We start from the raw sequence: 23,708 nt of genomic DNA on the forward strand, positions 1-23,708 counted from the left end.
TATACCGTGTAAAACATTGTGCACTACAATGACATACTATACAATACTAAAACACTTTCAATACCGATCTTTTTTTTTTAGATTTAATATACTAACCCCAATGGGTAAATGAATAAACAAACTATTGAAATAATCTTACTTGTGGCTTCCAAAGGAGCAAGAGAAAGTGAAGCCTCTCCGCTGTCCACAGCTCCCATCTTCCTACAAGCTCTCTTCTTGCCTAAATTAAATAAAAAGTAGTTACCAATAATTTGGATGCAGAAAGGACACAAATATGACACTACGTCTTCTCTACAATTTTTTGCCACCATCCTCCTACCATGACTGATACAAGTGACACAAAAAGGGAACAATATCCTGATAACTGGTTTGCTTCAGAATTATTTGTTATTTTGGCAAGGATTGTTGACTCCTTGTCTGCTAAGGAACCTCTCAAGGGAACAGTCCAGGAAAAAAGAAAGTACAACCTGCTTCTATGTTATTTCTCATAGCCTACGCTACAATTGTGTGATCTTCACTGCCTTGTATAAAGAACTTCTAGTGAAAAAAAAAACCTAAGATGATAGAACAGATTTCAGTATGTAGTTATTTTCTCCCCAAAGAGGTAAACCAACATTCAGAAACCAAGTTGAAAAATACACCCCCTTCCACCCTAAAGCCCTTTTCAGCTAATTAGCATATGAATAAAAGTGAAGCTGCAATGCAGAACAAGAACAGCATCTTTGGAAAGTGCAGAAGCAGCCTACAAGGTAGTGTGATTAGTTTGATATTGACTTTGCTGGTGACGGACTCCCTTTAAACATAAAGAAGTGTCTCTATAAAGCTATATAGTGGTCATATGTGTTAAGGAGGACCTTTCATCAGATTAGGCACAGGCAGTTTTATATACTGCTGGAAAGCTGACAGTGCGCTGAATTCAGCGCACTATTGGCTTTCCCGATCTGTGCCCTGGGTAAAGCACTATCGGTCCCGGTACCGTAGCTCTTTACAGTCAGAAGGGCGGTCCTGAGAGTCAGTCAGGTACGTCCTTCTCCACAGCAGCGCCTATCGCGCTATACAATGTGAGCGGGGAGGAACGCCCCCTCCCTCTACTCACAGTGCTCATACATAGACGAGTATTATCAGGAGGGGAGGGAGGCGTTCCTCCCCGCTCACATTGTACAGCTCGATAGGCGCTGCTGTGGAGAAGGACGTACCTGACTGACTGTCAGGAACGCCCTTCTGACTATAAAGCACTACTGTACCGGGACCGATAGCGATTTACCCAGGGCACAGATCGGGAAAGCCGATAGTAAGGCTGAATTCAGCGCACTCTTAAGCAGACCTTTTTGCACTTTGGTGTCCTGAAGCACTAAGGCATGAACCTACCTCATGCCAAGGTGAAACAACATCAGCCTTGACCTTAAAGAAGAAACTGTTCATCTGTCTACGAAAGGTCATCTCCAAACATCAATTCTACATCATTTGCAAAAGGAGAGTTACCAGTGCATACAGGAGGTGACAGTCATCCAGTAAACTCAGTGCAAGAGACTATGTTATCTCCTCTGACCCCCTACACCTAGCAAAGAAATATCTCCCTCTAAAAAATACAGGGACACTGAAAATAACTCCTCTACTCTTATATACTGTCCAGGAATGTATATACTATCGGCCACCATAGTAACCATTCATAGGCCTGGTTTGAAACTTCTGTTGTATCTATTCCAAAAAGTATGTACAAGCTGCAGGGTGGATTATAGGACATGCTACAAGTACGCACAAGTGGCAGGGTGGATTTTAGGATACATCATATAGAACTGCAAGCATACATACTTTTTTACAATTGAAGCTGTGTTAAAATGTATTAGTTGGTAAATAATATTGGTTTGTCTTTTTTACAACCCACTTTGGTAGAAAGGACACAGATAAATACTTACGTCTCTTTCCAAAAATCTTCTTTTTTTTCTTTATTTCTTTAGGTTTTTGTATCTCTTCAGGCTGTTCTATAAACAGAATAGAATGACACAGCATGATATGGAAGAACATTGAAAGACTCAGATAAACTAATAAGTAACTCTGTTTAAAGAGGTTTATCTAGAATTTACCTTGGGTTATGGTACAGTATTTGGGGATCTCACAAATATAAGTTACAATAAATGAGACATGGAAATAGATCTCCAAAACTAGAGAGATCATAACAATTTGCAGTATCTGTTATACAATGTATTTCATAGGACTATTCAGGACAACTGGGATTTGCCGAGCGCATTGTTTTTTTTAGCTGAGAATATTAATGGATGCCACACTATTATTCCAGTGAAATCTGATAGAATTTACCGCTGATACAAATGTAAACAGATTGACCAGTTCTAAATGACCAGACAGACACTTTTTTAGAGATTTTGTGCTCACGGCTTAACATTAAGTTTTTTTGTGGCAAAGTAATTTTTTTCCTGGATTCCATACATTTGCAATTGTCCATGTAGTTCAGGGCCTTTCTTTTACTGCACAATTTTTAACACAAGTTAAAGGGGCTGTTCAGTATTTATTTTTTATTGCCCATCCTTAGGATAGGCCATAAATATCTGATTGGTGGGAGGCCTACCGGCAGCTGGACAGGCGGGGAACAGTTGGCTCAGGTTCCTGTATACTGCTCTACTGACTATAGTGGGATCTGAGCTGCATTACCAACGATTGGCCACTATACAAATCACAGAGCCAACTGCTTCTGGCCCAATGTTGTGTATAGTAAAGGTGATGGAAGCGGCCCTGTATAGTTGATCCATGCTGGGGCCCACCTGTCAGCCCCACCCCCATATATCAGATATTTATAGCCTATCCCAAAAATAGTCCTTAAAAAAAATCATTTGTGGACAAACCCTTTAATTAATGTGTGCCAGAATGATGTAACTGAATGATACATTAACAACATAATGCAAAATGCATAAATAAATATGTCCTTTAAAGGGGTTGTCCTGGAATTTCTGAACTCAGAGAGGAAGCTGGGGAAGGTGAAACCTTTTTTTGCCCTTCTTTATAAACCATACTTACCTGTTCCTGGTGCTTGTATCTACCGCCACTGTCCAGTCCAGCATGCTCCATGCCTTTGCCAGCGTAAGCTACAGGAATGGCCTTACCAGCCACAGGAAAGATGACATCATATGGCAGACACCAGAGCGCTGGGGACTGGAGAGTATGATTTTTATTTATTTATTTCATTTAAATATTTCACCTTCCCCCACCTTCTTCCCAATTACTGAAATTTATGGACAACCTCTTTAAAGGAATAGTTTTCATATTTTGGATGACAGATTTTAGACATTCAAAAACTAATTAATAGAAATTTGATAAAAACTGTTCAAGGCTTGTTTAGTTGGCTGAACTAGGTTTGTTAAACATTCTATATCTTACCTTTCTTTTATTACACTTCTATCATATGCTGCTAGCTATACTGTATTCTAATGAAACCAAAGTACGAGGAGTACTTAGGCTATTTTCTGCCAAGACAGAAGTATGGAGTCAACCTTCATGAACTTGAAGAGACGAAGAAAAATATTTACCTCTGAAAGTCATCATTTCAAAAACAGTGGAGGTAAATGATCATTGATTTTGCAGCAAAAAAAATACATAATCATGAAAATCCCAATTTTAGGGCATAGAAGATGTGGTGACAAAAATTGCAGCTTTACGTTTTACACCCCACATGGCACTGCTCTGTAGGCGAAGGCAGGCTTTCCGAGGCCCTGTAGACTAACTAATGATTATAGTTTTTCTGCACATCAGAAGTAAATATCAGATGGATTCCCTGATGTCTCAATAATCTCCTATGCACCAAGCATAAGCCATAAGAATGTAATTTTGCTATACAGCATGTATCCGAATACCAGAATAGGAGAATGCATAATGTAAAATGCTGTTCTGTGCAGAGGAACACTGGAAATACATGTAACGTGCAGTATTCTTAGTTTGTATACAAATAATTCTGTAACTGATACATATGGCAGCATACATTATAATAAGGGTAAATCATAATACCTTCTGCTACAGGAGGCTGAAGCTGGTATCCAGTCAACTCACACCAACCAACTGGATAGATGTCTGGTGATTCACAGTCTGCCCATTGATCATAATCATCATCCCATCCATCAAAGTGAATACGGAGGAGTCTTTGCACCACTCGCACTACAGTAGCCACACAAATCAAATGGGGTTCCATTAGATCCACAGCTTCGAGCTTCATACCTGGTCTAAAACCGTGATTAGGGGGATCCTGAAATGGAAAGATCTAGTTGATGCTTTTTTATTTTTAATATAATTTCTTATTTCGGATAAGGAATATAATGTATAAATAAAATATACAATAAAATAAATTACTATAAATGTTTTCCTGTTTACTACGGATACCCACATGAACACATACACACACAACATACTTACAGTGTTAAATAGCATTGCCGGAGCAGCTTTGGAATTAGTTTGCTCCAGATAGCTTTCCCAAGAAAACTCTTCAATAGTATATCCTGTTAAAGAAGCAACATATACACACGTATACAGTGAATGTTTAATATGTAGTTTGTATGACTAAGTGTAAGTCATTTAGTACCTCCAGTTGTAAATGCATGCTTAAAGGGAATGTGTCGCCAGAAAATGAACTATTACTTTAACAAAGTTTTATGTTAAATATATTTTAAAAAAATCGGACATGGTTGTAAACGGACACTTAAGGACACAACGTAATATCCCATTTAAAATAATGGAAAGTGGAAAGGGACACAGCTAGTGTTCGTTGCTAAAATCTTGCGTGGACATTAGCTATGGACACTAGCTGTCGGACACCGACAGGTCATTTCCTGGTGACACATTCCCTTTAAATTAGGCTTACATTATATTCTTTACAAATTCAATTTATTTGAAGCTAAGCAAAGTGTAGGGGGTTACAATTCATGAACAGCAAACTAAAAACCTGAATTTCATCTGTGTATGAGACAGTTGTCCATATTACCGTATTTTTCAGACTATAAGACGCACTTTTTTTCCCCAAATTTGGGGGGAAAAGAAGGGTGCGTCTTATAGTCCGAATGTGGCGCCTGGCATCCGCTCTAATAGAGAGGCGGATGCCGGCAAGGGATAGACGCCGGGGCCTGAGACATTGCTACGTTCCTCTGCCCTGCATGAAGCCAGCAGCGGGAGGAGTGATGCTATTCCGCTCCTCCGTCCCCCCGCCGCTAGTTTCATGCAGGGCAGAGGAGCGTAGCGATGTCTCAGGCCCCGGCACCTGTGCCAGCTTCTATCCCTCGCCGGCATCCGCCTCTCTAGTACAGCGGATGCCGGGTCAGTATCGGTGGCCCCTTCTCCCCCGGGGCCGGTCCCCACCGGCCCCATACCTGTGAAGTTGCAGGCCGGCTCCTACGCGGCTCCCAGACCTGTCACGGCTATATTAGTATTGCGGCTGGGTCTATGACCAGCCGTAATACTAATATACAGAATGGCCCATAGACGGCAATACAATGATCAATGACCAGTTACATCACTGTAGTAAGAAAATTAAAACTGGGTCCTAAAAGACAACGATACATAATATAGAGAGAGCCTTACAGACAGGTTCCCTGGGAAAATCCTTTAAAACTCTGCAGAATTTTTAATTACTTACATTTGCAAAAATGTTTAACTTTTAATCATCTACAAATTAAAAAATAATTATGTAGATGGAATACCCCTTTAAAGAGCACTGTCACTCAGTCGGAAAAGCCCAGTGAGATGTATCATTTTATAAGTGCAGTCACAATGAGCATTGTGGGGTCAAGTATGAACTCTTTCAATGTTGAGGTGAATTAGGGTATACCAGTGAAGATTGCGGTAACACTGCATGACATATTGCACACAAAGACCCCACCCCAGAGAAATCAGTGTTACCGCCCATCTTAACCTAATTTGCATCAGCACTACAAAGGCTTATATTTCTGGAATGGCAGAATGGATTTGAAAAAACAAAACATCATAATGCTCAGATGTATCTCACAGGGATTTTCAGCCCTGATGACAGGTCCTCTAGGGTTTCTACTCATCTTTGTGAATTAAATCCATAATATTTTTTATAAGGAATACCCTTAGGAAGCGTGAGCTCAATGTTGTTTTTTTCACAGAATCCTACAGGAAAAATGGAGCTTGATGTTGCATGATAGCAAAACCATTGTGAATCATCTGCAGATGGATTACTGTCCATGCCCACCATCAAATAGCCTTCCAGCAGTACCTGGGAAAAAAGGACAATTACTTACATGTAAATAACCTATCAATAAGAATATGCAGTGAGAAAACAGAATCTGAGAATTAGAAAAGTAACTGTGATAGCTAAAATAAATGTATTGTGCACCTGCCCTCTTCTGTATGGTGAGCCATAGGGGGAGTCTGCCTAGCTCTGCCCTGCAGGCCATGTTGGGGGTGTTGCGATGGACATGGAGCAGGTATTTGTAGAACTCCACGTGGAAGGTCTCTGTTGGGCTAGAGTCCCATTTTGGCTGGTCTGGGTAGGTGGCTGGACCCCAAACCTCACTGCCATAGAGAAAAATCAGGGAGACGACTGCGTCAAATATCTTCAGCCAGACCCTCACCGGTGGTTTGAGGTGGTACAGTTGTCATCTGATGGCGTAGAAGGTTCTTCAGGCTTTTACTTTCAGGGTTTCTATTACTGCTTTGAAGCTTCCTGTAACCCCCTGCAGTGCCATAGGTGCCTGTTGTAACCCCCAGCCATTATATGGTCTGCCTGCTGTAACCCCCAACCACCCTGTGGGTCTGTCTGCAGTTGATTTTCTAGGACAACAAGGTTTTAGAGTTTTCCTGGATGGATTGCCTTAAAGGGTTTTTACAGGATTGCAATACTGATGAAATGTCCATAGGAAAATTTACCAGAAAATGTGTGTAATCCCCGATCAGCTGCTTTCAGAAGCTGCAATGTTCAGATGAGTACTACAGTCTTTTCATTGCTTACCAATCACACCACCACTTTTATTGCAGCTCAGGCCCTATATAATTGAATAGGACTGAGATAAAAACAGGCCATGTAACTGATTAAAATAGCATCACTGGATGGTGAATCGGAAGCAATGCTCAAGTGTTAGTGCCATGTGTTGGAAACATTTGATATTGATTAACAATCCTAAGGAAATATTATCAATATTTAAATTCTGGAAAACTTCTTTAAGAGAGCAACTCCCTTAGGCTGCGGCTCCACTTTGTGGAGATATAACTTTTTTTGTTGAAGACTTTGCTGCGGTTTTTTTGAGCCAAAGTCAGGCGTGAATTGAGTGGAAGGTAGGTAAAAGGTATATAAAGAGATTCCCATATATTCCCAAATACTTTGGTAGGCATTCTTAGCTTTGGCTAAAAAAAAAAACGCAGCAGAATCTCCAACAACAAAAAAAATGCATTTCCATGACGTGTGGCCTCAGCCTTCAGCCATTTTATGTTTCCTCACTTCCATGGCTTTCCACATTTTTACACAACATTCTTAAGTACCCACTAAATATTTGTTGCCTCATGTAGAGGTGGCCAGTGGTGCATTTTGATTGGATTGGTTGTAGACCTATATATTGAATTTTTTGCATGCCTCGTATTTCACTTTACCTATATATTTTTCACCATTTACATTATTTTGAACTTGGTTTTTGATCCATTAGTTATTGTGGCGTGTATATGTTTCCTTTACACATATTATATAAGTTGTTTGAGAAATTTGTTTCACTTTCACATACATTCTGGGTATGAGTATTCTGGTATGAGCATGATATTATGTGATTGCATATTTCTACATTCTGTACAAAGCATCTGTAGGTTTATTAGGATTGCAGACTGCTCTGTTTAGCACATGAGCTCTGATTTTATTCCTATTGCACGTCCTTGTGTTTTGCCCAGATGCTACATTTTCCCCAGATATGCATAGTATGTTTCTCCACACTTAGAGACCTGATAGACCCCATTTACAAATAGGGGATAACACATCAATACGCTCATAGCATGCAATTTTTTTATTTTGTCATATATGCGAACATAATATAAATTGTGAGAAGGTAACAGGCAGAGAGCTGGAATCACGGTATATCTCGCCCAGTTCAGGTCTTGTGTGGGCTTCAGCCCAGGTGTGGGCCTTAGGCTCGTTACTGGACCATAAAAGGCAGCAGAGCCTACACTTCAGGGAGATCCTGGAAGCGAGAGGAAGCGCCTGGGTCTGTCCTGAAATACTGAGAGTCTGGTGAGACTGTGCTACTTTTTTTTTTGCTTGTGTGGTTGATAGTAAGCTACATGTATAGTTAGGTTTTTTTACTGTTTAGTTAGTGCTTGGACAAGCAGGGTTTGGTTTGACGTTATTTTGCCTGAAGTTGAGGCTGTATTTTATTTTTACTTATTCTGTACCTGAACTGAAGGTTTATTTATTTTGCTGCTTTTCCAAACAAACCTGTTTGTAGACATTATGTCCCTGTCTATGATTGGTTGGGTCCGCACCATTGCTGCTATTGAGCTACCTTTCTCACAATATATATATATTCTGTCACTTTACCCGATTTTGCACACACAGTTAGGATTATTTAGTCTAGAAGTCTTCTGCTCGGGCATAATAGACTCCAGATTGTTTGTGCTATTCCTATTTATAATAATCTCCTTTGTGCAAATTTCATGATTTAGGGGGATGAATAAAGGGGATAGGTTTGAGACACTTTTTTAATGTATATCAATAAAAGTAAAATTTTGATTTTGCTTTCAGCAATTTCAGTGAGAGGTTATTTTATCACATTGTTTGCCTTTACCCACATTTTTATATTCTTGGATAATTGCCTTATATTGTGAAAATCACTTACTTTCCACACTGTAGCTACACATATGTTACCAAGATTAAGAGGGTCAATAGCTTCAAGTTTCATCCCTTCCTCAAACCAGATACCTTTTGGATAAACAATTCTCAGCTGAAAGACATACAGAAATATAACAGATTTATTAGCTTTTTACATCACATATCCAATTGTCAATCACATGATATCATTCACCTCAAGAGTAGCTCTAACTATACAAAAAAATATCCAGGACATCAATACAGAGTTTTTTCAAGTTTACTATTTTTTTTTTCTTTTTTTGGAGAGTCTCTATGCATACAGAATGAAATACCCAAAAATTAACTAAAAACTAGAACAAAGATAAATTGAGTCTTTTAAAACCATTTTTCAAAGCTGATATAAAATAAACTGTTTTAATGCTAAACAGAACTATTCACTTCTTATTCTCCAGGATCTCTCAGCAGCATTTGACACTGTAGACTACCAACTCCTCCCCCTTGCTGTTGGGGTTCCTCAGTGCTTAGTCCAAAGCCCCCTCCTCTTCTCAGTCTACACAACCCCTATTGGACAAACCATCCGCAGATTTGGCTTTCAATAAAAACTTTATTCTGATGACACCCAGCTATATACCTCATCCCGAGATATCACTTCAGCACTACTACAGAAGACCAGTGACTGTCCCTCTGCTGTCTCTAACATCATGTTTTCTCTTTACTGAAACTGAATCTTTCAAAATACATTTTGTGTGTTTCCTACATCATTTAACCCAGGGGTCCCCAACCGCCGGTCCGTGGACCAGTACCAGGCAGTGGGGCATGTTGCACCGGTCCGCATACCGGTGACGAGGAGTCAGCAGCTGATGCTTGGTTGTTGCTCATCGGGATAAGGTGAGCAAAGTGCGGGGTTGAGCCGGGACCCGTTGTATGTCCGGGATTCTAGTACTATGCAGGACATGCAGCGGGTCTTGACTCCACTCCGCACTCGCCTACCAAACTTTGGGCAACTACATTACACGTCACTTGTCCCTGTGACATGTAATGTAGCTGTAGTGAGGCTGTAGTGAAGTTAATAGCAGCATTAGGAGTGACAGCCGTCATCAGTATCCATCTTCATAACAGTGTCTGTCATCAGTAGCCATCTTCATAACCTGCAGTGTCCGTCATCAGTAATCTACACCCCCATGCTTAACCCCGCCCCGAACCACACCCCTTCCCTGCCCCCAACCACACCCCTTCCCGCCCCCACAGGGCCATAGTATAATTGTCTTGCTGACACTGGTCCCTGGTGGAAAAAAGGTTGCGGACCACTGATCTAACCAACCTAACCCTGATAATTTCATTTCGGTCTGTGGTCTTACTATTACACTCTGGCAGTATACCCACTGTCTTGGGGTTGACTTTGACTCAGAACTCACCTTCAAGCCACAAATTCAGTCAAAAGTCTAATATATTTATTTGTCTATGCTATGCATAGACAAATAGAATCCTGTATGCTACTTGTAAGGTCAAGGTCATCTGGTATAATAACCTAAGAATATAACACTCATAAAAATACAAATATAAAGTATAAAAAACATTATATATATATATATATATATATATATAATGTATAGGTATCCTTTTCAGAAAACATCCAGTCTACCAACTTCTAATATATACCGTATTTTACGGACTATAAGGCGCACTGGACTATAAGCCGCATTGCCCATGAGCGCCTTATAGTCCGTCTCGGTTCATATATAAGGCGCACCGGACTATAAGCCGCAGTCCGGTGCGCATTATATCTTATTGAAAGCGGCGGCAGGCAGACTTTGCCAGCGGCCGCTTAACCCCCCGCGTGCCAGCCGCTTCTATTGGAAGCGCTCGGCAGGCGAGGAGGGGCTCTATCAGCAAAATCATGCTGATAGAGCCCAACCGTAAACGTTATGTTAAACTACCCCCCCCCCCCCCCCGTTTTAAAATAAAAGCCTGAAACAGAATGTGAAACTTACCGAGCGGTGTAGGGTGGGCGGGCATTCAGGCCTCCTCTTCCTCCGATGTTCCGTCCTCCTCCGGCGCTCGCAAGCTGATAATGGCCAGGGCACATGCGCAGTAGAAGCATTATGATATTGCGCATGCGCCCCGGCCATTATCAGCGAGCGCCGGAGGAGAAGGACGGAACATCGGAGGCAGAGGAGGCCTGAATGCCAGCCCGCCCGCCCTGCACCGCTGGGTAAGTTTCACGTTCTGTTTCAGGCCGGCGTGACAGCAGGGCTGCCGGACACTTCCTATTCATTTCTATGGGAGCCGACATGCGAGCGCTCCCCATAGAAATGAATGGACTGCTTTTTTCCATTCATTTCTATAGGGAGCGCTCGCATGCCTGCTCCCATAGAAATGAATAGGAAGTGTCCGGCAGCCCTGCTGTAACGCCGGCGTATACGGCTGTGATACACGCCGGCGTTCGGTAGTGTGAATGCACCCTTACGGTGCCTTTTATGTATGTATGGAAGCGGTACGCAGTCTTTGCCGCCGCTTCCATCCATATATAAGCCGCACCGGACTATAAGCCGCACTTACGATTTCTGAGGAAATCGTAGGTTTTTATGTGCGGCTTATAGTCCGGAAAATACGGTATATATAATTTTTTTTTTTATAGATTTTTCCTGTAGCAGGAAAAAAAAATAAGCTGGCTTTCACCTCCCATAAATTTTTTTTTATAAAAAGTGATCTAAAACAATAGATGTTCACCATAATGATATATATATGAAGTAAGTAAATCTCACCGTGCAAAAAAATTGATTTGAATAGGAGGCAGAGATCACAGCAGAATGTGGAAAAACGCAAGTGATCCAGCCGTGGAATCCGCGACTTGAGACTCACTGCTAATCAGCAGCGGAAGACCGCAAGAGAATGCTAATACCCTGCATCAGAATCCAGTCGTAGCTGACTGCACGCAAAAATGCTTTTGGCAGAAAATGAGGAATTCCTCTTCGTTCTCCGCTGAGTGAACATAACCTAAACGGTACCCTTACAAAGTACAATTTAAACCCCTGTGAGAAGGTGACAGGCAGAGTGCTGGAGTCCAGATATATCAGTCCCAGGTTTCTGACATATGTGTGGTCCAGGGCGGATCTGGAGTAAGCCTCAGCCCAGGTGTAGATCCTTGGCTCATTACTGGGCCAGAAAATGGCTGCAGATCCCGCATTCAAGTGCAGTTCTACGGAGTGAAAGGAGGTGTATCGTTCTGTCCTGTCACCCTCAGTCCAGTGAGACAATATTGCACTTGTTTTATTCATGTGGCTGAAAGTAAGCTACATGTATAGTTAGGTTATCAGTTCTGTTTAGTTAGTCGCTCAGACGGGCAGGTTTTTTATTTTGTTTTTGCCTGAAGTTAAGGCTGTATTTTAATTTGCTCATTTTGTGCTTGAAGTTAAGGTTTATTTATTTTCCTGTTTTTTTCTAAATAAACCAGTTTGCTGAACTGTTTGAGTCCACACCACTGCTTCCATCAAGCTAACTTCCCCACATCCCAAACATTAAAGAGAATCCCGATACCCCTTGTCCCTAATTAGAACCAATGGAACACCTCAGCAAAGAGAATAGAACATACCGATTTAAAGAGATGTGGAACACCATCACAATATACTTTACGGAGTGCTGGGTGAGAGGATAATTCACTTTTCTTTTCATCTATGACATATTAATACATAATGATTAGTATATCAATATAGAATAATTCACACACATCAAGACACATGAAAAAAGGTCACTTCCAATGATATTTATCCAAAATGATTAGCATATCTACACAAACAGCATTTTCTTGAATTTTTTTAATGTCCAAGTCTCTTAAATCTTCTCTCTCTTACTGATCAACTCTATCATTGAAGGGTCTTGTTTGGTCTCATCCTTATTGTAATTCTCACTTTAAGCTGAAGATTCAGCCATGATTGTATGCTCAATTGGCATTAGAAAGTACTGTTAAGGGAATGAGGAGACGTCCAGCCAATATTCACTTCTTATGACTTCTTATCTTGAAGACATTATCAATTATTTTCATTATAGTTGCCTGGTCTAAGCCAACGGGCACAATTCCTTCCCCCCCCCCTTCTCACTCCATTTCCCACTATAGTCGCTAAAATATCTGGATGAGGTTGGCCAATTATATTGACACCAAGCCTCCCGCAGCCTGTGCAACAATAATGCAAACTTCTCTGTCCCTCCTTTTAGAATCCAATAAAGTGTGTCATATCAATTCCTGTGTGTTCAGAATATAGTGTATAAATATCAGTCCATCAGTCACATCCAAACCTTCAATGCCTCCAACTCAAGAACATCCATTGAATCTGCTCCTTCCTCACCCCTGATACTACAAAGATGCTAGTCCATACCCTCATAATCCCCTGCTTAGACTACTGTAACATCCTTCTCCATGTGGCCTCCTCTGACTTAATCTCCCGCTACCTGCCCACACGCAACCTCCGATTCTACAAACACCTCCTACTCCGCTCTGCACTTATCACAACCGTCTCCAAGATATCTCCCATGCATCCCCCATACTCTGGAACTCCTTACCAAGACACATAAAACTGACCCCCACAATCACAGGCTTCAAGAAGGCCCTGAAGACTCCCCTATTCAGGAAGGCCTACAACCTCCAATAACACTACTGTCACCACCAGAGGAATAGCCAAGAACCAGCGCTCACCCATCCACAGTACAACAGACTTTATAAAGCACGACACATTCCGGGCCTTAATGCCCTTTCTCAAGTGCAGACAAATCTTAAAATAAACACATTAATATTCTTAAAATCAAAAATCAAGGGCACGTATAAGTATAGGTGCCCTTGATTTTTTATTTTAAGAATAAATAGTAATAAATTATATATATATATATATATATATATATATATATATATATATATAATAATTATACACCATCTGGCCAAAATACATACATGCACAATAACTACTAAAGCAAAAATAGGGCCATAAAAATGCATTGAGTGCAGTGATATATATATAACATCATTATATATACACACAATTAGACATGCACTACAAGACCAAAAGAAACATAAGGCTTGCCTTGTAATAACAAAAATACCCACCATATAACAGGGATTTTCATCCATGTTATCTACAGGAATCCCAGGTGTTGGACCCCCACAGATCTAATATAGAGAGTGAATACCCCTTTAATATAATCTAAGGAATTGCTCTTCCTAGGTTATGCTCTCTGTCCTCTCTGTGAGACACACTGGCTACTGCAACTACCAAAAGAATTGTTTTCTGGGCCAAATAGATCTCAGAAAGGTTAACATGAAAGGAAATGAGTTATTAGCTAAACAAGGGATTCATTCAAGTCACTGCTATCCCTTTCATAATGATAATGTTATTACAAATTGAAAATTGAATGCAGACCACTTACCTACAAACTTGATTTTGTGGCCAACTCTACGAGACCAACCAATGGGATGAATAATAGGGCTATTCATATGACACCATAGGTGCACATTACTGTCTCCATCTTCATATACAAGTCTCAGCCGTCCTCCAATCACGGTATCAACCACTGCTAACAGCATACGAGATATGTGGAATTTATCAACGGCCTCCAGTCGCATACCTTGCCTGAAAGGACATTTCAGGTTCTCAGCCATCTGCAGAAAAGTACAAAGCTAAAATTAAAAAAAAAATACCATTACCAGGAAATGTGTGTTTTTAGTTATTAGGCAAAGGTCCTGTGAGACCTACACTTTCAATCTCATTTCCTTAAAGTACACCTAAAGTTCTAAAACTTTTATGCTAAACTTTGTTTATTTCATAAATCACTAGTGCAGGTGATAATTGTAAATGTGATATTTTATTTTAAAAAAAAATGTTTATTTTTACGGTTATTGCAGCACTTCGTGTATCTGAAAGCAATTCTAACATCTGGGCATTAGCAGTCCAATACACAGAGCACATAAGGATAGGAGGTTAAACCTTCAAGTGACAGACTTGTCCTTACAGACCTGAATTCACCTGAAGACTAAGGTGAAAATATATCCAGGTATGCAGGAAGCCAAGTCATTAGAAGCTTTAGCCACCTTTCCTTATCTTTCTGATAAATTCACCTTTAAGAAATACAAAAGTTGTAAAAGTTTAGGGGGGTCTCAACTGAAACCCCTCTTGCCAGTTTGAATTTCAGAGACGTTATTAACACAGAGGTTCACTAACTTTTTCTACCTACACTGTGAAAGTATACTGTATGGGAAAAATTCATCATTCCCTCTATGCCAGAAAACTGCAGTAAAAGGATGATAGAGCATGGGTCAGCAACTTTTTTTTGTCTTGTGTGCAGATTTTTTTTTTTTTTCTAAAGTCAAAGAATGAATGTCAGTATGCCATACAATAATAAGGATGTTGACCATAGCATGACAGTTCTATAATGCACACCATAACAGTAACCAGTTAAGTGGTTGATTATACTTACAGGTCATTATTACCCTTGTACATGACCTTGTGATGATTCTTCTCTGGTGGATATGACTTTTCTCTGGTCACAATACCCAGTGTGATTAGCACCTGGTGGGGGTAGAGGACGTCCTTCTTATAGCCAAGCCGAATATTTTTTTGCATAAACTCATCCAAATCTGCCCAGCCTTGTTAAATGAACAAACGCCTACTTGAGCATTTGCAGCTGCCATACTTTTGCACTTGCAAAATGCACAAGCAATTGCTGCCCTCTGACTAGGTGAGCTCACAGCATGGACAGTACAATGCCATGCCTCATGCCATTTCCCTTTAATGTTTCAGAAGGATGCTGTCTGTGGTGAGCTCCATGCGGGAGAACAAATCCCACCCCATGTATGAGACCTTGATGGCACTTGGCAGCAGTGTAAGTGACCGTCTGCTTCACCCCAAGTGTGAGAAGGAGCGCTATCGCAGGTCCTTCCTTCCAAATGCGATCAGGCTGTATAATCTACATCAGACCAAGCGAAGATCACTCCACACAGGAAACTAAATGATTATGAAGTCTTCCTTCTTTCTTCTTCTGTCCCTTAGCTGCTATGGACTCCTAGTATATCTTCTCTTCTCGGCTTATGTGTGTCTACTTCTGAAATATATTACTGTGTACTATCCTGTATTACTATGCTGCTGTAACATACTGAAATTTCCCCACTGTGGGACTATTAAAGGATAATCTTATCTTATCTTCCTCCATTCCTACTGTGTTTACATGGTGTATAAGATAGAGGGACTACCTGGAGCAGCAGCGTTATAAACGTGCCCTGTGCTGAGTATGTATAAAGCCTGCACAGAGCCTTTGCCTTAACCCAATCGAACACCTTTATGTTGAAATGAAAAAGACCATTAATTGTGGGCCAGAAACTTCGAAAATTAGTGCCCAACATCACAAAGGCTCTGAATGAGCATAAACTTTCACAGACACTCCAAAATCCTATAAAAAGCCTTCCCAGAACAGTAGATGCTGATATAACCTGAAAAGGTACAGTAGTCCAATTCTATAGTGGTTTCAAAATAGAACGTCCAAGAAGCTCATACAGGTGTGATGGTATGTTGTTAGGCATCAAAATAGCAAAATTATTGGAGGTTTACAACTAATACTATGAGGGTTAGTTCACACGCAAATCCGTGTGTGCATATTCCGTTGCAGCAGCCGCGACGGGATGCTGGTGCAGTGCACAGCATCCAGTCATGGCTTTCCGCTCCGGATTAGGCCCAAATGAATGGGTTTTCAGCCGCGGAATCCGTCTGAAGAAAGGGCAGCTCGCTTCTTTTTTCCGCTAGTGGCAACATGCCGCTAGCGGAAAAATGAACGCTAGTGGTCTCCATAGACCACCATTGTGAGGGGGCGGATTATGACGTGGATTCCGCGCCATAATCCGCCCCCTCTGTGCCTATGGAACTAGCCCTGAAGCTTTTCTTGGCAAACTAACAAAAATAATGTGTGTATAGGGACTTACCTTAACATGAAACTCTGCTGGAATAGTCTTTGACCCAATTAGCTGTTTCATCAGGAATTCTTTCCAATTATGATGTTTTGCATGGATAGCTACACCATAGAAAGATAGGTTAATATAAGACATTGATAGCTTATCTTCAAACACAAAAAGAAAAAAAAAAGACGTTGCAGCTCAAGCTTGGTACTCAGGATAAGTCATCAGTATGAGGTCTGTGGGGGTCTGACACCAGAACCTGCACATATCAACTGGCACCTTCTGCTCCTATTCAAGTAACTGGAATGACAAAACAGCCCTGCCAGCCCTATAGCAATGATTCCAGGGAAGTGCAGCTCTGCTCCTATTACTTGAATGAGCCCAGAATGCACATGCTCCCTATGCACTGCAGCAGCTTCCGAAACCCAGAAGCTACCAGAACAGCTACCATTTTTAGAGGGGGATTGAAAATAATATTTTTATGTAAAGTCCTATTTAATTTGCATTTCTGCGATTTTGGTGTTTCTTTAACACCTGCCCCAGTAAATATATATATTGGAAAGTACAGTATATTTTGTTTGCAGAAAGAGATTGCTTGAGCTGGCACTTTAGAGGTAAATTTGAATTTTTGAGCAATTTTTGCTTGTAATCTCTCTTTGCTGAAAAGTTGCATGGTGGTTGTATCTGTGAAATATTAAGTTGTGTTTTTATATACGGTATGCTGTGCAATCTTAAAAAAGTTAGATTTTGGAGTCACAGTCACAGTTTGCTAAGTGCAGTATAGATTTGTAACATTAGTGAATAACAGCAAAATTCTGCTTGTCTTCTGTATTTTTCAGTGTTTGAGAGTCCGAACTCTTGTTGTAGTTAATGTTTGCGGTACATATAGTATATATTTATATATACATTGTATACACTTTAGGCTATTATTTTAAATATATTTTGTACGTGAATGTAAGATTGAATATGAGTTTTAGGGTCAGTTCACACGCGAACTGCCCGTGCGGGTTTTGACACCGAGAGAGACGCGGCTCACCGCGTCTCTCTCTTGTCAAAACCCGCCTGCCGTGACCATCGCGGTCGCGGCTTTCCCCTCCGCTGTCGGCTCAAATGAATGCGCCGACATAGGAGGGAGCTGCCGGGGGCAGAAGCCACGCGGCTGAGCCCGCGCGGCTTCCGCCTGAAGAAAGGGCATGTCGTTTCTTTTCTCCGCTAGCGGCAGCCCGCCGCTAGCGGAAAAAAAAAGCCCGGTGGTCTACATAGACCACCATTGTAAAGGGCGCGGATTTTGAAGCGAAATCCGCTGTCAAAATCCGCCCCTTTGCCTATGTGTGAACTAGCCCTTAGGTGTAGATATATGTTTTAGTGCATTTTTTGCAAAAAAAAATTATTTTGTGTCTGTCACAAAGTTGCATGAAGGTGGATGTGGCTATTGATAAACCATTGAGACACATATAATTTGAGGTTGTCTACTTTCAAAAAATATATAGAATTTAGGGGTTCACTTGCTTTCGATGATGTATAATCCCTGCATTTTATACGATGATACTTGTTTAACATTTCCAGCTTCAAAGCAGATTTTTGTTCCTTCTGGTTCTGGTGATTTTCTGAAGACATGTGCATCCAAGTGTAGGCCTTAGTCATCTCAATGAACTCTGCCCATGTTGAACTCTTATTTTTAGGATGTTTGGTGCATATAATTTATTGTTTGGTTTCCACTTTTAGAAACTAATATATATTTATTTGCATTTTTTTTTTTATAAAACATTCAATTTAAATTAAAATTGCATGAAGGTGCCTGTTCGCATACAGTACCAAGTGGCTTTCTGACAATGCTGCAGGTGTCAACATTAAGAAAATATATAGATATGGGTGGTTAACATTATTTTTTAATGTTGCACTTTAGGTTTAATTTGTCCATTTCAAAACTGTGAAAATTGCTCTGGCTACCGGAGGGGCAAAATTTCCAGAGACCCCTGGCAGTGAAAGGGTTAAATGGTCACTAACTTTTCAGACAACTTGGTCTCATTTCATAGAGAATGTGATTCTGAACCAAATACTAATAAAAATGATGCTGCCATTTGTCTGAAAAACTTCTCTAAAGTCCCTTCGACTGGGAATCTCCTTTTTAGCTAATTTGCAGTTCATTCCTTGTTGCTAGCCAAGGTTCGTCCATAGATGCATTAGATAAGCAATAAGTCTTCACAGTGAGTGGAGGGGAAGGTCCTGTTCTGTCTTCACCCAGTGAATGGAAAGGGGAGGGGATGATTCCTCTCATAGCTGGTCTGCAAACTGCTTGCTCTGTAAGCTGTGCAATTTGCAGAATGTTCAGTTCTTTGAAATGTAAGAAAAAAAGTCTTCTATGTATTTGTATCTACTTCTGGTTACTTGTGTTATTACAGATGGGAAATTATTCTCAAGTATTTAGCAGCTTTCCTGACTGAGCTGATAGTTTAATACATTGCCTGTGTGTATTTGAATTCTAGTGTTCGTGGATCTCCTATATTATGGACACTTAGACTTTTCTCAGCTATCTATTTGCTTCTGTACAATTACTCCTGGCAAAAATTACATATAAGGAAACCAGTATTAGTAGTAATGGACAAGGAGAGGGACAGAGTGTTCCTTATTGTGCACAACCATAGCTTCAGAGGACAGACTACCAGCAAGACCCTGCACATATTTCAACATTTTATGAAAACTCAGGTAACCTTTAAAACAGTAGTTGTTTTTGTCATTTTTAGAAGGTCAAAATAGCACAGCAAGAGCCATGACAAAAGTGTGTGCAGACCCATAAAATAATTGTTTATATTCAATGTAAATCACTGAATTTTTTTTGCAGCACTTTACACATCAATCATTAAGTGTAATGTTCTAGTATAGTATGAACATAAGAAGAATTTCTTACTCTGGGGAGGCACCAAGATTTTGCTATTGATAGCACACCATCCTATGGGATGAATGTCCACAGTTCCTAGATTGCACCAGTAGTTATGGGTGGAATCATCTTCAAAACCTTCATATTTCAACAAAGCTTTGTAACCTGTTTGAATATGAAATTCACGAACATAAACTTGTTTATTGTTGTTTCTTTATTAACTAAGGTTCATATAGTTTTGAAAAGTAAAAGTATTTTATACGATAGACAACACACTCATTGACAACAAATATATAGCTGCAAGCTGTGCTATTCTTTCGGTCCAAAGAAACAGAACATAAAACAGCCAATGTGAGAAGAGTCTTAATCGGTTAGAAAATAAAGCACAGAGGTGATATCCTTTTCCTAAACTACTCAATAAAATGACATTACATTACTGGAGGAACTGGCTTCTGATCTTCTTATTTTGATAAAAAAGAAAAGGCAAATAACAGTTGTAACTCTACCTGCTACTCTTACAATAGATGAAATCCAATATACACGACTGGGAAGCACAGCGTCTGTATTTAAGCTCTCCACCTTGATACCCTCTGCAATATCATCCCACTGATCAAACAGAGGAACCTTAAATAGCCAAAAAATAAATAAATTATAATTTGAATGAATACAAAGGAGTTATAAAATTAAATAATTTATTTTAATACAGGACAGAACATGTCCATTAGATATTATAATTTGGACTTTGCAGCAACCAACAGAAGAAACGTAGGCTATAATGGCACCTATAACTCACATGTCTGAAGAGGCTGACAGGAGCTGCTTGGTAATCTCCTTCTAAAATGTACTTTCCCCAGTCAAAGCCTAAAACCATAGCTGCGAGAAAAAAAAAAAAAAGAAAAAAAAAAAAAGAAACATAATTTGAATGAAATTTGGCACATAGATGGTTGGTAACCTCAATTAACACATAGGCTACTTTTTATCCCGGTAAATGACATGACTTCATGACTGTTATGAATTTATGTTCACATACTATATTACACTGCTCTACCTGCCAGTAGAATCAGCTAATCTGCAGCTTGCTGATAAAGCTTGGTCTGTTATTTCTCTATGTAAACACACAGTTAACAGAAGACTTTGGATAAGTAAGTCTTCTGTGTCCTGTTGAGCTAGAGGGAGGAGACACAAATACAGAAAGTCAGATGCAGAATCTGGAGGCAGTGTGTTCGGACACTGACTTGAGAAAACACCTTTAATACAAATTGGCAGTTACCCAATTTTAAACATGCCGAGGAAAATGAATCGAATTTGTTGCAAATTTCCAAAAAAAAAACCTGAGCTATGAAGGTAGCCAGAAGTCAACAGACTTCTGCTCAAATGGAGCTGAGGAGGATTCAGCAAGCTAGGCATCAAGCAGCTATTAGAACAGTCGAAATGCTGAAGCAGACAAATCATCAATGCCAACAACACGCTCGAACGCATCTCAGCGAGAACTGCTGAGATGCTGCAACAATCACAGGCATGGTGCGAGAAACAAGTTCAGCCGGCAGAACAGCTTGACAGCTGCCGAAATACTGGAGTAGGCGGATTATCGACAGCAGCAATTTGCTGAATATAACCGGATCATCAACCCCAACAACACGCAGACGAAGTTGCAGGCAAAGGCTAGTTAAATATAATACAACCAGAAAATAAAAGCAATAAGTCACAGGATGTCACAAACTGAATTCACTGGGTCTTGAACCCATGACTTCCTGGCTATGTTCTGTGGCCTTAACCATTGCACTATTTGGAAATCTGTTTTGTTCTGTGCTTTACCTTGTCTGGTCTCTTCTGTTGGAGTAATTGGTTTATTAAGATCACCTGTTCTGTGGCCAATCACAGTTTAGCCCGTCCTATATAAACTCACAGCTCACTCCATCCTGTGCCTGATTATTCTGGCTGTCTGCTCTGTGTTGCCCTGAACCTCACCACTACCTTGCTGCTCTTGTGTACCGAACTTTGCTAACGCCTGACTACGATTGATCTGCTCCTCCTGTGTACCGAACTTTGCTAACGCCTGACTACGATTGATCTGCTCCTCCTGTGTACCGAATCTTGCTAACGTCTGACCACGGTTTCTTCTACTTCTGAGGTACTTATCCTTCATTTATTACTATTTAAGTACTGTACCATTTGGACTCCAAATCTGATAACCAGAATCGTTACACAGGAGGTCAATATACCATCCAGAATTTACATCCTCAAAGAAAAAAAAAGGTGTCAGAAAAGTTTAAATAAAATATAACTTTTATTATTAAAATTAAAAAAGTGTGGAAACTTGGACACCCGATATTCAAACAAAGCTAAAAAATATGTGTATGGATAATTCATAATGCTTTAGATATTAGAGACAATTAGAGCAGTGATTCCTATTTTTTCACTAAACTCCTATAATTAAGATGTCCCTATACAGCAATAGAATCCATCCCAAGAAACTAGTCCCTTATTTTGATACTCCTAACTGGGACTCAACTGGGTAAGTCGGTTTCAAAAACCGTAACAAATAGTCATTCACTAAGGGGTACTAAAAACTCCCTGATTAATCCACTCAATTCACATGTGATCAATAGGGGTAGACATAGTAACATAGAAGCCAACTCACCAGCAAAACAGTGAAGTAGCAGCTAATTGTTAATTAAAACTGCAACAAATATCAAATTTGTTCACAAAATAGTGACCAACAAATATGTGAAACTCAGTGTAGAAAGTTCACAAATATATTAACAACCACTATGGATATATGAATAAAGCGTAGCCATCATGATGTCATGACTCTCTGCCTAACTTGCTCATGAGACACTGCCATTACAATATCATGGCTCTTTGTCTAATTTACTCAATGCGTTTTGCCCTGCTGTTAAAAGGGCTCATCAGTATTAACATATAGATAGATCATCCCTGTCATGAAAAAGCTGCAGACCCCAGTTGATAAAAAAAAGACAAAAAAAAAACAAATCTGCAGTGAACTCTGCACTTTAACGGTAGACTCTGACGGTAGTACTATCGGAGATCACCATCCGAGTCTACCACTAAAGTGCGGTTTTCACAGCAGATTTGTGTTTTTTTTTATCAATTGGGGTCTGCTACTACACTGTTTTGCTGGGGAGTTGGCTTCTATGTTATGTTAACAAAATAAGGGACTAGTTGTTGTTTCTTGGGATGGATTCTATTGCTGTAGGGACATCTGAATTATAGGAGTTTAGTGTAATAGGAATCACTGCTCTAATTGTCTCTAATATCTAAAGCATTGGGAATTATCCATACCCATATTTTTTTTACCTTTGTTTGCATATCGGGCATCCAAATTTCCACATTTTTTCATTTTAATAATAAAAGTTGTATTTTATTTTATTTCATCTTTTCTGACCTGCCCAGTTCAGCTGCTTGAACCAGTAACTGCATTGGGTTGTGCTCTACTTCCACTTTACAGGACAGTAATGTCACTTGGCCTGTGTGCAGCTCAGTCCCATTCAACCTACGTAAAGTATGGCGCACTGCATGGTATTCAGTGAAGGGGCCGCAATACTTAGCTGATTGCTGTTGGATCATTAAACAGACAATTTGTGGGGGTCATAAATATTAGACTACCAAAAATAACTTACCCATGTCAAAATTAGTAGAGACTAAGCCATCATGCTACATCAAAAGTAAAATATCTCCATTAGGCTTTATAGTGATATGCAGTACATCTCATTGATGCATTGTTGCAGTACTATGATGAATACAAAAAGCTAGATGATAGAAATAAGCATTTTATTTATTCAGTCTTATAATCACACCATCACTTGTGTTGTCATTTTCTTACCATCCTGTCCAGTGGGATTTCCATCTGCTAGTTGCCCTGTACCCTGAGAATGGAGGAATGCACCGATTTTGGCTGACCAGGAAGCTTTGTGCAAAACTTTTGCCTTCTTTGTAGGTGGTTTACCCTATGGAAACAAAATGTGAGCATTTAAAATGGCGATTACTTGGACAATGTTTGCTAGTTTAGTCAATAAGATTCATGTACAAATAGAGGAGTGAAAGGCAAATTGTAGAGCACAAGAGTGGACATGCTC

At 40.1% G+C, this 23,708-nt stretch overlaps 1 protein-coding gene across 1 annotated transcript in view; it reads right to left on the bottom strand.

Moving 5' to 3' along the window:
* The window catches only part of L3MBTL2 (L3MBTL histone methyl-lysine binding protein 2), a 51,485-nt gene that overhangs the window by 12,240 nt on the left and 15,537 nt on the right, over positions 1 to 23,708 (bottom strand). The window contains exons 4-16 of the mRNA XM_075286336.1: positions 23,456 to 23,579; positions 20,405 to 20,484; positions 20,118 to 20,235; positions 19,642 to 19,776; positions 16,761 to 16,849; positions 14,219 to 14,450; positions 12,396 to 12,475; positions 8,832 to 8,936; positions 6,085 to 6,232; positions 4,417 to 4,499; positions 4,015 to 4,249; positions 1,917 to 1,982; positions 140 to 220 (exon numbers count right to left, since the gene is read on the bottom strand). Of these exons, the coding sequence (XP_075142437.1) occupies positions 140 to 220; positions 1,917 to 1,982; positions 4,015 to 4,249; positions 4,417 to 4,499; positions 6,085 to 6,232; positions 8,832 to 8,936; positions 12,396 to 12,475; positions 14,219 to 14,450; positions 16,761 to 16,849; positions 19,642 to 19,776; positions 20,118 to 20,235; positions 20,405 to 20,484; positions 23,456 to 23,579 (1,576 nt within the window). The remainder of the gene's footprint in view (positions 1 to 139; positions 221 to 1,916; positions 1,983 to 4,014; positions 4,250 to 4,416; positions 4,500 to 6,084; positions 6,233 to 8,831; positions 8,937 to 12,395; positions 12,476 to 14,218; positions 14,451 to 16,760; positions 16,850 to 19,641; positions 19,777 to 20,117; positions 20,236 to 20,404; positions 20,485 to 23,455; positions 23,580 to 23,708) is intronic.

This window comes from Leptodactylus fuscus, chromosome 9 (assembly GCF_031893055.1).
Source record: "Leptodactylus fuscus isolate aLepFus1 chromosome 9, aLepFus1.hap2, whole genome shotgun sequence".
Lineage (NCBI taxonomy): Eukaryota > Metazoa > Chordata > Amphibia > Anura > Leptodactylidae > Leptodactylus > Leptodactylus fuscus.